The sequence below is a fragment of the Corvus brachyrhynchos genome, unplaced genomic scaffold (assembly GCF_000691975.1).
Source record: "Corvus brachyrhynchos isolate BGI_N302 unplaced genomic scaffold, ASM69197v1 scaffold59, whole genome shotgun sequence".
NCBI lineage: Eukaryota > Metazoa > Chordata > Aves > Passeriformes > Corvidae > Corvus > Corvus brachyrhynchos.
In genome coordinates, this window is record NW_008246054.1 from 1,485,051 (window position 1) to 1,499,671 (window position 14,621).

At 50.8% G+C, this 14,621-nt stretch overlaps 1 protein-coding gene across 7 annotated transcripts in view; it reads right to left on the bottom strand.

The window, feature by feature from the left end:
* The window catches only part of CRB2 (crumbs 2, cell polarity complex component), a 58,309-nt gene continuing 43,688 nt past the window's right edge, over positions 1-14,621 (bottom strand). For 3 of the 7 annotated variants that reach the window (XM_017745512.1, XM_017745513.1, XM_017745509.1), the window contains 7 exons: positions 10,724-11,662; positions 9,393-9,949; positions 8,393-8,558; positions 7,110-7,977; positions 6,192-6,308; positions 5,616-5,742; positions 2,576-3,752 (listed from right to left, as the gene is read on the bottom strand). In XM_017745512.1, coding sequence (XP_017601001.1) covers positions 3,525-3,752; positions 5,616-5,742; positions 6,192-6,308; positions 7,110-7,977; positions 8,393-8,558; positions 9,393-9,949; positions 10,724-11,662 — 3,002 coding nt within the window. In that variant the 3' untranslated portion in view covers positions 2,576-3,524. Of the gene's footprint in view, positions 3,753-5,615; positions 5,743-6,191; positions 6,309-7,109; positions 7,978-8,392; positions 8,559-9,392; positions 9,950-10,723; positions 11,663-14,621 lie in introns of all 7 variants that reach the window. The other 4 variants (XM_017745510.1, XM_008642142.2, XM_017745515.1 and 1 more) reach the window with 4 other exon arrangements.

A 14,621-nucleotide genomic window follows, 5' to 3' on the forward strand; every position in this document is an offset into this window, starting at 1 on the left:
TCTGTTTTTAACCAAATTTTATTGTAAATTTCTTTTGAAGGACATTCTAATTATTTACAAATTATAAAATTTACAATTAAAAAATCAGGATCATGATCATTAACTACAGCAAGTCCAGTTTTGTGAAAAAATATATTCAAAAATTAAATAACAAAAGAAAGTTAAGTTCATTATTGAAAAAAACCCCACCTTCCATAAATTATTTTGCAGAAATGCTCAAGACACTGACAGCTTATTTTAACGCCTTTGCTAATACTGGCTTTGGGTGCTTGGAGTGCAGCCCTGCACAGCCGGACCTGCCGGGGGCTCCAGGGATTTGCAGGAACTCGGGGAGCTCTGGGAACACGGCCTGGTGTTCAGCATCCCGCGGGCTGGAGGAACAGGGGCTCTTCTAGATCCTGCTGCTGCCTCCTTTCTGTACAGTGTAAACACCAAATGTGGAGTGGAGCGAAAAAGCAGAAGCGGGACCTGCCCCTGGGGTGCTGGGGTGGAGGTGGCAGAGCCCCCAAACCCCCCTGGAGGTTACTGCACCCCCCGGGCTGCAGGAAAGCACAGCGGCCTTTGCCTGGCAGCACAGGGGCCCCCGGGCTGTGCCCACCCCTGCTCCTGCCGGGAGAGTCCCCCACTCCCCTTCCCTCGGGCCAAGGAGGAGTTTCTGTCTGTGCCGAGCAGCTCCAGCCTCGTGCGGGGCCTCAGCGCCACTGACCTGGCACAGGTCTGCTGCCCTGGAGCCTCCTGTGCTCAAAGCCACAGGAAAACCCCACGCACCTGCTCCCAAAGCCCCATTGCCACAAGGGCACCGGACGGTGCCACTGGCTCCGCTCCCCAAAGAGCAGCTGGAAAATGTCCAGAGCAAACCAGTGACAGAACAGTGCCAGCAGAGTCACCGCTGATAAACTGCTGAGAAAAGCAGCAGCAAGCTCCGACCTGCAGCCAGGGCATCTCTGTTACCGTATGCTCCAGGTGCCTCCCAGACACAGCCAGCTGGGATCACCCCTTCAACTCTTTTCCACTACCGGAGGGAAAGTGATCTTACAGACTCTCCTTTGTTTTTTTCTAAAATTGTCATTCTTCTGTCAGCAGGTGCCTGTGTGCAGGGACCCATTCTTACACAGACACATCTGAGCAGTAGTTCCATGCTCCTCCCTTTGCTTGGAATTACAGAAACATTTACAGCTACAGTAGAAAAAAGATAAATCCAAAAGCAGACCAGAAGAAACAGCATATTTTTGTGGCAATGAGCTACAGTGGGCAGGTTCCCACCCTGATTTTCAATAATGGAGATTAAAAAGCAGACCCTGTTCTAAAATATTCCTCATTGACAATTGTAGTGATTATCCTGAAACACCAATGACTTTAGACCTTACCTGGTGTGCTGTGCTGCATTTCCTTCCACAGCCTCTGCCACATTATGCTAAAGAAGAAACAGCACATTCAACTGCTAAAACAGTAACACAGGAGAAGTGAAGCCACAAAATCAAACCCCTTTTCAGGGCAGTGGAAAGCAGATGCTGTGTCACACCAACGCTGGCTTGGGTTAAAGGATTGGTTAACTGAATTCCACTGTTCTGTACCAACGAGGCCAAGCCTGTCAGTCCAGAGAGGTCAGTTCTAGAACGATTTCTTTCTCCCCTCCTCACCCCAGCAAATACCACCTGATGCTCAGCTCCTGGCTCTCACAAGGGTCAGTTCTGTGGTCAGCTCTGAGCCCCTGCTCGGGGTGTGGCAGAACCGGATCAAACAACATAGAAACATCCTCCTTTCATAAAGGTGAAACTGTAACTGGCACCTCAGGATCAGAAAGGCACTTAAAATATTCCTGTGGTTTGGTCTGGTCTCAGGGAAAGCTCCAGCAGCCATGTCTAGCACAGCCCAGTTGGCCGTGCCAACTCTGGGCCAGCTGGAAGGGCAGCAGCAGCTCTAGGAAGGATTTCCCACCACTCACTCACCTGGCTTAGCCTTGCAGAGGAGCCACAGGCACGTGTCTTTTTAAAAAAACCATATTATTCACATTATTTCTGAATAGAGTGGTTTAATTCCCATTCACTGGACCTGCCTCAGGGTGGTTTTTCTGTTGCCTGCACGGCCGTGACCGTTCCCACAGCGCCGAGCAGCGCGAGCAGGAGGAGCAGGGGCCCAGCCAGCTCTGGCTGTGCCACAGCCCTGGGCCCTGTCTGCTTCCGTGTCCCCCCTGTGCCACAGCCACTGCTCCCTCCCCCTCCCCTCAGCAGCGGGGTTTTTCCTCCCCAGCGCTGCCGCTTTTGCTGCCAGAGCAGTTTGATAGGAATGGTTTGTGGGATGAGCTGCCCTAAGCAGCGCGCTGGAGCGGTGGGAGCGGGCAGTGCCAGCGGGCAGTGCCAGCAGCTCGGACTCAGGGCCGTGCAGAGCTGCCCCCGCAGCCCACGGCCCCTGGGCAGCGCCTGCGGCAGCTCCGTGCGTGACCCCGAGCTCAGATCAGCCGCTCGGTCGGGGGCATCTTGATCACGTTCCACATTTCCACTCGGGACCCGTCTTTCTCCTGCCGGCTCGGGCTGTACGTTCCCTGAGTCGCTCTCCTCCTCTTCATGGCAATCGCCGTGGCTACAACCACTGCGAGGAGCAGGGCAGCCCCCGCAGCCCCGATTGCTCCCACCACGGAGGAGTGGCTGAGGTGCGCCCACACTCGCTGCTGTGGCAGAACAGGGAGTTACTCAGAGCTTCCACCAGGACGCTGCTGCATTTCACACTCCTCAGCCCCCAGTGCCTCCCTCAGCTGCGCTCTGCTGGCAGCGGTGCAGGGCAGGAACTCCCCCTTCCCCTGTCCCCTCCCTGTCTCACAGAGCCCAGGGAATGCACAGGAGGCTGGTGACCCTTTTCCTGCCTCCCTCTCCCCTCCATGCACACCCAAAGTCCAACTTCTGGCAGCTCTAGCACTGGTACCCTTGGGAATGTCTAACAGCACCACGTCATTCAACACTGATTTATACAAGGATTTTGATCCTGACAATTCCCTGTAACACGGGGCTGTCACAGGGCAGGAGGTCACAGCTGCTGTTGCTGTTGAAGACTGTGAAAACCTCACACACCTGAGCTGAAAGAGTTTGAATGTTTTTCAGCTGTTGACCAGAGCAGAATATGCAAACCAGCCATGACCTTCCCCAGCTCCTGAGTGGGACCCAGGGAGCTGAACCTGCACAGGTGCCTCAGGTCACCCTGCCTTGGAAAGCAGATTTAATGTGCCTCTCCTGCCTGGGAGGGGACTGGAGCCAGAGCCACTTTAGCTCCTGCCCAGCTCCTGCTGAGGTGAGCAATGGCCAGTCCAGGGCAGCAGGGAGGGCAGAGGCTCCCTCGGAGCCACTGGTGTGCAGCAGTGCCAGGGCCTGGCTGGGGCGGCATTCATGGCACCGCTGCCCCGTGTGTGACGTCCGTGTCTTCGTGGCCAGGCCTTAAGGGAACTGGGATGGGGTGGATCTGCTGCTGCCAGTGCTGGAAGAGCTCAAGGTCCAGGCAGACCTTGCAGGTGCAGGTCCTGGGCACAGCAGGGCCTAGATTAAGCGCTCTTCGGGTGGCACCTTTAGGACACTGTCCATCTCCAGCCGAGCTCCTGCCACCTCCTGCTGGCTCGGGCTGTAGGTCCCCTCGGACTGGCGCCTCTTCCTTGCCGTGAGAATCATGAATATGAGACCAATACTGAGGAGCAGCACAGAGCCACAGGCTACAGGGACAGCTACTTCAATTAGTGGGGAGGGGAAGAGAGCACCTGGAGTCCCTTTCTGTAAAAGAAATTAATGGAGAAACAATGAAACTCCAGTGGTTACAATAACTGCAGTAACTGACCCAAATGGTCAGATTAGAGGGAAAAAGATTTTTAGGAAAGCAAAAGAAAGCACTTTTTCACAGCAGGACAGCCCCTTAAGATGTAAATGCCAGTTTACTCAGCATCTACAGTGGGAGTCTTTAAAGATGCCTTCTTATCAATTTCAGACTAAAATACACAGGTGCCACTGGCAAAGTTGTGACCAATGTTGCAAAAAAAAAAAACCAAAAAAAACCAAAAAAACCCCTTTAAAGTTAATGCAGAGTAATGTGAATTTTCAGTAACCCCAAAAAATTTCCCCAAGCAGGGGAATGATAGTAAGAAAAAGTTCAGTGATGGCTGTAATGGCAAAGCAGATAATTGATTTAGCTGTTAAATTTGGCTGTGAAACAGAATTGAAGAACTTGCAGCAGGAAGAAGATGCTGAAGAGGTCAGGACACGGATGGGAGATGGAGATGATAAAAAGCCCAAGTACTGAGGAGAAAAATGAGAATTCCCTAGATTCTGGTGGAATCAAGCATGGCATGGAAGACAACAATGTAACTAAAACAACTGTGGAATTTTTGTCATGAAAGAAAGCTTTAAAATGACAGTAAGTTTAAAAATAAGATATTTCTTATTGCTAACAAGCGTATTGGCCACCTTACAGCTAAAACCAAAATAATTCAGGCTGGATTATTTACAGCTTTTGGAGGCCATTTAGTCTGTGCTCATGTCACAAGGCAAAGAAGGAACCTTCCCAGGGAATCTGGAAGTCCTTCTGCCCTTTCCAAATGCCTGAAGTTCAGGTGGATTCCCTGAGCCTGCCCAAACCCGAGCACCATGCAGGGTTAGTTCCAGACCATGCAGGTTAGTCCAGTACCACGAGGGCCCAGCAGGGCAGCCCCTGGAGCTGCTGCTGTGGGAGGAGAGAGCAAGGGGAGCTCAGCTGAGCTCCAGCTGTCCCTGGTGGCACCGAGCACCATCCCCAGCCCCTCCCTGCCCCACCAGGGGCCTGGCTGTGCCAGAGGGAATACAAGGAATCCACAAGAAGTGTCTTGGGACAGAGGAGATAGAGATGCCTGAAGGAATCTGTGCATGCAAACTGGAAATGTCAGGGTGACCTTGGCACGTGCATTATAGAGCCCTGGGTAACAGCAACAGCAGCAAACCCCGCCTGGCACACAGCCCTTTCCATGCAGGATGGGTTAGTACATTCCCAGGTTACCCAACAAGCTGCCTATCCATGCAACAGCTTCACAAAGAAAGCTGGGGTATGGATCCCATCTGCCCCCTAGGAAGGATCCCAGCCCCCTCCTGAGCACTTGCACTATGCACACGGGGGCAGCTTGTCTGGGCCAGGGCAGTGGCGGCTCAGGGACAGGACTCAGCTTTTTCACATAGACCTGAACCACTCTTGGCCTGACTTTATCCAACTTCCCTTCTCCAAATATCCATTTCTACTCAGATGATCTTTGGAAAGGGAAAGTGTTTTGTAACTCTTATCCAAGATAAAAACACCAAATGAAATTCCATTCTCCGAGAACCTGGGCCAACTGCAGGAGTTGGATTACTGTGCAAAGAATTGTGAAATCTATAGAAATGTGCAGAGACAGCCCCGAAAGCCATATGGCAGCACATGCAGATACTGAGGAGTATTTACTGCAGTTGTTTGTATGCTGAAGACCAATAAGCAGCAGCACTGCAGAGAAAGAAGCATTCAGGATTCCCTAACTGTGCTCTAGGCAGGACACGAGCAGGGACAGCCTCAGCAGTACCCCGGAGCCCCAGGCTCAGAGTGGAGGGACAGGCAGGAGCCCCGGCGCGGGCAGTGCTTACGTTGATGTCGCAGCGCTCGCCGGTGTAGCTGGCGCTGCACACGCACTTGTATCTGTTCTCAGAGTCCTGGCACGTGCCCCCGTTCTGGCACGGGTTCGGGTCACACTCGTTTATGTTGATTTGACAGCTGGAAAGGAAGAGTGTATTAGAATTGTCACATATATTCTTGTGCCATAGAACACAAGATCATCCATCTAAAAAAGCCTCTTTTTTTGAAAAATGCCTGTTGCAGCTTTTCCAGGTGCTTTTTCCGGAGTCAAACAACATGAAGTTCTCCCCCTTTCACACCAACCCTCCCGCTGTGGTTTCTGTGGGACTGAGGCCACCACAGGTCTCCAGCACAGGTAGTGTGCTTGAAAAAACTTGGAAGCAGTTCTCGCTGCAAAAACTGGTGTTGGCAGGTAGATGATCTAAAGCCTCCCTCTGTTCCAAGCAACAGCTCGTGTTCCCTTTAGGAGCAGCTGTTTGACTGCACAAGGACATGGAGGAGGATGAAGCAGTGGCCCTGCTCTGCCACCCACTGAGATGAGGACCGGAGCACTGGCTCCCTGGCAGCCATCCCAAAGCCGCACTTACTTCCTTCCCGTGAAGCCAGGCCTGCAGGAGCAGTTGGCTCCCCAGCTCTCGGTGACGCACCTGCCGCCGTTCAGGCAGGTGAAGTTCTTGCCACACTGCTGAGGGGGGAACGGCCACCTGGGGGGAGCAAGGGACAGCCTTTAGCACACTCAGGTTTTGGGGAAGGGCAGTGTTCTGGGGCTCATGGGGAATGGGGCTGGCGAGGGTCATAAACACAGTCATTGGTATTTCTAGGAGGGAGTTTGACACAAGTGGAGAAGAGAACAGTCTCAGAAATCATCCCTAATATCAGAGTATTCCTCGGATCATGCCCAGGGAACAGACAGGAGCTCTATCACCACTCGGACTTTTCTCAGACAGGCCTGTTCTTGCTAATGAAAATATAGGCAGGGACAGGAGAGTGCTGGAACAGTACAGCCAAGCCCCAGGAACGATAATGCCAGTACCAGGTGACTGTCTGCAGCAGAATGCAGCAGGAACAACAGGAACATCATCCTGGATAGATCAGATAACTGAAGCTCAGCCATGTCAGTATTTAATTTCATGTTCCATTTGAACTGGCACAAATTGTTTTGTTTTAGGACTATGGCAGAGGGGAGTCAAGTCCCAGAGAAGATGGACTTCTTGGAGAGTGCTAGAGGGAAATGACAACAGGCCAGAGTACATGCCCTTCAAACACCTCTGAAATGTAGCATGGGGATAACCCACATCAAAAAGAAGGAGCCTTATCCTGTACAAGGCTGAGCCCCTGGCAGTGAGGGTTTGGACCTGGACAGCACCTTCCAAGTCACAGTAGAATTTAGATGCTTTACCTATCAGATGCTTGCAATGAAAAATTTTCCCAAAGTGTCCCAAAGTAAAAGTCCAGTTTATGTGGGCCTCCTCTGCCCCCTGTATCAAAGCAGCCCTGGCACTTACTCGCAGCGAGGTCCGGAGTACTGAGGGGGGCACTTGCAGGAGTATCCGTAAACGCCATCGATGCAGGTGGCTCCGTTCAGGCACTGGTGCCGCACGCAGTCGTCCACGTTGATGTCGCACCTCTTCCCGATGAAGCCCCGGAAGCACTCGCACTGGAAGTCTGCCACGGCATCCACGCAGTCCCCGTGGACACAGGGGCTGGGCTGGCAGTCGTCGATGTTGGCCTCGCAGCGCTGCCCCGCCCAGCCCGTGCTGCAGCTGCAGCGGAAGGAGTTGAACAGGTCCTCGCAGGTGCCGGCGTTGAGGCAGGGGCTGGAAGCGCACACGTCGGCCCCGGAGCAGCCCAGCTGGACACTGCCCGGGCTGGCCCGCTGGAACTGCTCGGGCTGTGGGTACGGCCGGTGGGCCGGGAAGGCCAGGAAGATGCCCCCGATCTGCACCCGGCCCAGGCAGCCGGTGAAATTTTCAGCCAGAACGACCAACACGTTGTTCTTGAGGAAGTCCAAGTTGCCGGCGCTCCCCTGCAGAGTGACGTTCACTGACCCATCCAAGCAGAGCAGCCACCGGGAGGAGAGTGCGGCCGGCTCCTCCATGGACACGGAGATGCTGTGCCAGGCCCCGTCTGTGACGGGCTGTGGGCTCAGGAAGCTGACACCCTCGATGCTGTTCCCGCTCCTGATGTCAACAAGCAGGGAGGAATTCTTAATGGCTACCTGGAGGGAATCCACCTCTTCCACAGCCCGAAGCAAAACAGCATCTTCATCCCTGGTTCTGAAGTCCATGTGGAGGCTACTCAGAGTTCTGGTCACTGATGTGTTGGTGGTAAATTCTATGGCAGCATAACTATTAAATGTTGCATTAGCCAGACCTATAAATAAAGGGGGAGAGCATGAGGTATTTCAAAGACAGTTGGTGTCCTGTTTGAGACAGACCAGTGGCACACCCCTGGCAGGTTCTCTCCCTAAGAACCCCTGAGCTTAGTGTGAGCAGGATTACAGGCGAGCTGCTGGCAGCCTTAAAGCTCTTCCTGTTTACAATTGCACCTCCTGTAATAATATCCAGCTCTTAGGCAGCAATTTTTACTCCTCAGCTGTGCTCAGTCACACCTGGGGGCAAGCCCACAGAGCCCCTGCTGCCTGCAGCAGTGTGTACCTGGGCACCACTCTGTGTCCTTCTTGCAGCATGTGTTCGTATTGTTTTCAACAGCACAAACTGGGAATATTGATTATAGACGGGGAACGTGGGGGATTTTACCAACACACAAGCAGGAGAACGGAACTTACACACATATCCTGCCACAACATCTATGCAGGTGGTGGCTTCAGGACATGGGTCACTTTCACACCAGACTTTCTCTTCACAAAATTTCCCAGTGAAATTTGCTGGACAGCTGCAATGGAAATCATTCCAAGTGACAATGCATCTGCCACCATTCTGACATGGCTCAGACTGAAAAACAAAACAGGGGAATTTAGGGGCAGAGTAATTCATCTAGAGGTCTAAGAGAGTTTGGTAGAATTGTGACAATGCAGACAAGCACAAGCAGCATTTGAATCAGAGAGAAGGGAAATGGAACTCAAGAGCAGTGAGGGAGGCACGAGGGTCTCTGTACAAGAAATTCCTGAGCTGCTGCTGCCCCCTGTGCACAGCACTGACCAACAGGAACTCCAGCAATTTGGCAAAAAACAAGGCAGAAAAGCACAGGTGAGGTGCAGATGAAACAAACTGTGATGCTCCCAAGAAGCTCACAAAGTTCTGTCACCGGGACACCCTAACACCATGGGTGTGACAATACTTCAGAGCACCATAAGCAAGAAGGGCAAGATAGGCGGTATGGCCTCCCCATCACCAGGTGTGGCATAGAGGAGAGCCAGGCTCTGGTCCAAGGGAACAGGGAGACAGCTCCTTCAGCTGCTACTGCTGAAGTGGCAGATTCCTGGGAAGAGGTTGTGCAATTGGAACAGGATGAGGGGAGGAGCTGGCAAAGTTACAGGTTAGGGAGGGGAGTCTGGAACCTATGTGGGCTCAACAAAGTGGAGATGGGCAGCACAAAAGCCACTGCCCAAGTTCTGAAACCACAAAAACTACAGGGGAGCTTAAGAAAATTCAGTGTTTAAATCACATGTAGCATATTGAGTGAGGTGGGAGCACAAAGAACCATGTGTTGCTCAATACATCAAAAAAACTTCTCTTTCTGGTATCAGCAACAGTCAAACTTCCGTGTAATCACAGAACTACAATAAACCCCTGTACATACAGAGACAAACAAGACACAGCACATACCTTGCAGGTATCATCAGAGATGCAGCCATTCACAAGATTTCCAGTCTGAGTCCTATTGAGTTCCTCTGGCAGACTGTCATTCTCCACCTGGAAAAACTGTATCTGGTGGCTGTTGAGTTGGATGTCCTGCAAACAGCCCTTGAAATAGCCCCCCCACAGCTCAGCACTTTTGGGGTTTGGGTGCCCCCCAATAAACACTTCCGAGCCAGCTACCAGGGCTTGTGCTGGCAGTGTCCCCAGCTCCACGTGTGTGTCTGACTGCAGGGCACCAACAGAGCCTCCCTGGAAGGACAGGGCTACCAAATGCCTTCTCCCATCAGCCACATTCCCTGGCAAGGTCACAGTGTCCGTGGGTGACATCTCTATGCTCAGCTGGCCATCCCTCAGGTACAGGGTGAGGCAGGGGCCTGTCCCATTGCAGATCTGCAGTAACAAACCGTCGGGCTTCCGGCTCCGCAGGAAAAAGGAGAGGTTGAAGTCTGCACCAAGGCTGTCAGAAAGGGTGAAAGAGGCAAAGCTGGTGGAATTCTCTAAGCCAAATGTTGCTGCTGGGTGCTCTGGAAGACAAAAGAAACAGCCATCAGCTCAGAGATAAAGGGAGTGCAGCTCCTTAGGAATGGGGTAAATGTTTCTTCTCAGCGTTTTCTACGTGTGCCAGGGTAACAGTGCTCCTCCTCACAGGTCTCTGAAACTAAGAGGTAGGTGAATGTGTCCTTGCTTCCTCTGGAGGGCACAAATTCAAGCACTCAAGTAGCATGAGAGTGAAATACAGGTCTAGCGGAGCCCTTGCCAATCCAGCAGATTTACTCAAGGTCTTTTGAGATACAGAGTTGCTTTTAAAATTTGTAAATTTGGTAACAGCAGCACATGCCATATTTAGGGCTCCGAAGTGTTGGAGAAAAAAAACCCAATACTAACACAAGCCTTGCAGGAGCAAAAAATGCAAATAGATATGATTTTAACTCAAAATTGTCAAAGAGCTTCCTTTAACACTTTATCTATAAAGTGATACATTCCTATTCATCCTCAACTCAGAAGCTCAGGATCAACTTTTCACAGTAAAACAACTTCCCTGCTCCCCTGCATTCACACAGATCTGTTACAAAGGTGAAGTCAGAGCTTCTGGCTCAAGCAGGAATAACCTGCACCACAAAACTGACAGTCATTCCTGCAGGAGCAAGTGACAGGAAAAGGATCAATGAGAATTTTATTCACAGAGGCTTTTGTTTTATTTCCCCCCCCATGTCAGTAGAAAGTACTGTTTCCTGAGCTAACGTCCAAGCTTCTCCAGTACCTGTGGAGCTGGCAGGTGTCAATCCCATGGCACTTACCATACGAGCAAGCTGGGCCTCCGTAGGGCCTGGCACAGTCACACCTGAAGGTGGCCCAAAGGTCCACACAGAGCCCTCCGTGGAAGCAGGGCTGGGAGAGGCACCACTCAGTGCGGTCACAGCCCGGCTTCACTGGGGACTTCTCCCCCAGCGGCAGATCCGCCGGCAGCACAGCCTCAGTGTCCACCTGCAAGTCTTCCAAGCAGCCCACAAAGCCTTGCTGGCTCCGTGTGTTGTTGGCCATTGGATCCTCAGCACCTCCAATATACAGATTCAGGAAGGCTTGTGGGATCAAAGCAGTGCCTGGTGGGACAGGAGAGCTCTGCAGGCAGACCCCGGCCTCACAAGAGCCGTGCCAGAGCTTCAGCTGCACCGTGCTGTGCACAACAACTTCTACTTTATGCCACTGGCCATCATCCACTCTCAGCCCCTCCAGGAGCAGCGAGTACCCAACATCCTCCCTCTTCAGCTCTGCATGCAGGATGCCATCCAAGAGCTCCAGGAACAAGTACTCAGCTTCACGGCCTCGGTAAAAAAGGACAGCGCTGGGCAAGGTGGTTCGGAAGCGGAGGGACACGCTGGCTGCTCCTGCACCCCTCCTGCTCTCACTGTTCTCGGGCAGCTCAACGAGGAGATACCCTCTGGAAGCAAAGGAAAACGTTGTTGGTGTCGAGCATGTGGCATCATAGAAACCAGGCTGGCACTGGCACAGGTAGCCGTGGCTCTCAGCTTGGTAAGTTGGGATGCACAAGGCCTCGTTTTGGCAGTCGTGTGTCTGGCACCCAGTGAGCTGGACAGAGCAGTTCTTCCCTCCCCATGTAATGCCATCCTGGCCAGGGGCACAGTGGCAGGAATAGTCAGCAATGCCATCCTCACAGACAGCTCCATTCTTGCAGGGACCCTCCTCACACTCATTGATGTTAACAGCACACTCCACACCTGCGAAAGAGATTCAGAGATGGGATCTCACTGTGGGATCTCACTGCAGGACTGGGACTCCCTCCCAGAACCTGCCAGGCACAGCCCTCCCCCGCTCTCTCCAGGGAGCAGCTGCCACCAAAGAGCCCAACACTCACTGCAGAGGGCCCTGCTGACAATGCAACAGCAAGAAAACCAAACTTCTGTGTCCTCCCAGGTGCTACTTATAGAGCTTTGGCCTGTCAGCCCACATCCCCCCAACAACTGCTGTCCTGTCCCAAGCTCAGATCCCACAGGCGGTCAACATGCAGAAGGTATGGAAGGAGCAAAACAGCAAAGACAAGGAATTTATGCTTTTTTCTTAACAGATTTGCTATGTTGAAAGGCTAATTAGGTCTATAGATTTGACTGGAGCATGTTCCAGGCACCAGTGTTGCAGACAGCAGTAAAATGGCAAGTTACTGGAAAGCCTCAGTTAAAAAAAATTGAATTCCAAGACAACCCACTGGTTGTAAAACTTACAAAACCCAATTCATTACCAAACAAACTCAACATGCTCCACAGGCACTCTGCCATGCTGGCACTAAGCTGATTTCAGCTCTGCCTGGTCCTACAGGAATGAACTGGGTGAGGTCCTGCACTGCAGTTCTATCTCTGGGCAGCACATGGATCCCAAGCGGCTCAAGTAAATTACAGGCCCTTACACCAAACCTGGCTAATGAAAATCTGCTGTCATTTTCCTGAGCATCCCCAGACTGACAGAAGAGCCCTGAACTAGTTCACTTTATCTAGCCCATAACGTTGGTTTTCACTAATCTTCAGAGACAGTCCCACAGATAAACCAAGCATGGATTATCCCAATCTAATAGCATTACACCCGATCCAGCCAGCAAGCACAACGAGGGCAGCAGGGAGAAAAAGAAAGAATTCACACACAAAGGAGGGGAATCAAAACACAAAGGACATTTGTAAAGAAAAGCCACTAGACATAATGTGCATGTCAAAGAGATTAGAGAGCTGCCTGGGGGAGAGAGATGAGGGGAGATGGGGCATTAGGAGCACTGGCGCTGGACTTGATGTGTGACTAAAAATACAAACTTAGCAAAGATACAGGTTCTTGAATATTTGCAGTGATGGTTTGCCCCCTGAGCTCTGCAGAGAGCTGAGGACTTGGCACCAGCTTCCAGCTCCAAACTGTCCAATTGTGCCCATGTAGGGACAGAGCTCTGAGAAGCACTGAAAGAGAAATGCAAGGCTCTAATTCTGCACTTTCCAGCTATGCCAGAACTGTTCTGTAAGCTACAATATCTTCACCACCTCAGCACAGCCCTTTTCCTGTTACTGCTGGGCTTGCTCAGCAAGGGAACAGCAGGGACAGAATTAAGATTGCAGCACAAAGCTATGAAGGAATGCATTGGAATAAATAGAGAATAGGAACATCACTGGGGCTGGGGACTCCCAGTTTGGAGAAGATGAGAAGACTTCAATTGCAACTGGGAAAAATTGGTAGAGCAGTATAACTATGGGTTAGTGGGGTGGGTCTTCTTGGAGGGCTCTCCAAGCTGCAGGAGGCAAGTCTGCAGTCAGACATAAGGGGAGAGGCTGTTGAATGAGGAAAGACAGGTTTGGTATAGTCCCAAACCCTTGAGATGCTGCTGTTTCAGATCAGAGTTGCTGATATTTACCAAGGCAATGAGGGGAAGATAACTTTGGTTTGGATAACAAAAGGAGAGATGCCATGAATTTTTGCATTTCTGACAAGGCTGGGAGGCAGTGAGAGGCCCATTTTCCCATTCCACATTCCCATCCTGAGCAGGTCTCAGCTCTCTCGTGGCACAGCAGCAGGAGCAGAACCTGTTCCTGCCTCGAAGACCCCAGAGTGCCTCACACCAGGTGGGATGGGAGTCCCCAAGGTGGGTGCACAGCCCTAGGCTGATTAAACACCAGGCTTTCCCATGAGATGCAGCTGGTTTGATTTCTTACATTATTTGTTTGAAATGGGTAAAAAGGAGATTGCACAAGAGTTCTAAAAATCTGGCTAATGACAATTTTTTTCCTGGAAGCCTTACTAAGCAGTTACTCAGAGTTACATCACTAGAGTTTCCAAAAATACAGATCATTTCCTGGATATCCGTTATTCCAATCTTCTCCAAGACATGGACAGTTGTGTCTTTGCAGACCCACTGGGAAGTAGATATTAAGAAGTTGTTCAACACTAATTGGTTTTTCTAAGAGCAGCATAGGCATCTCTTTTCAGGTCTATTTAAAAAATAAAAATGGGGGACACGACTGTTCAACAAAAACAAGTAACAAAACCAAGTTATTCTCCTTGTATACAAGTAGTAGTCTCCTCTGTTCCCTCTAAATTCCATAGTTCAAATGTTTACTATTATTTGAGCCATCAATAGTAAAAGCAGTGTTGCCTGATTCATTACACCATTAGGAGACTTTAAAATGTTTAATGAGTTCCTTATCTAGTTAAAGACTAACAATAGCAAAGCAGTGGAACTTGTTATCTGCAAATCACACAAGTGGTATCTAAAAGGCTGCTATCTGGAGTCAAGGATTTCAAACATTCCATTAATTCAGCAGTATCTGAGGTAACAGTCCCAAGCCACCAACCCACAGGGGCTGGGTCAGAAACATTCAGAAGTGGCTGAGCTTTCACAGCCTGCAGTATATTCAAATACAAATTCTTCACCACATTCAGTGTTGCCACTGGGGTGGGAACAGTCCTGTTTTGTAGATGCAAGTGTGATTAAATCCACACAGCTCACCACTCCCTGAATGGAGGGAACGATTTACTGGCTGCTATTAATAAGCAAAGATTCATTGTATACAGTGTAAGAATCATATACTTCAACAGATGCATAAAATGTTAAAAGAATAAGCACAAATGAAGTGAAATATTCTAATTTAGCTGTCAGATATCAAAAAAACCTTGAAGGACAAGGTCTATTCCTTGAAACACGGGAGTTCA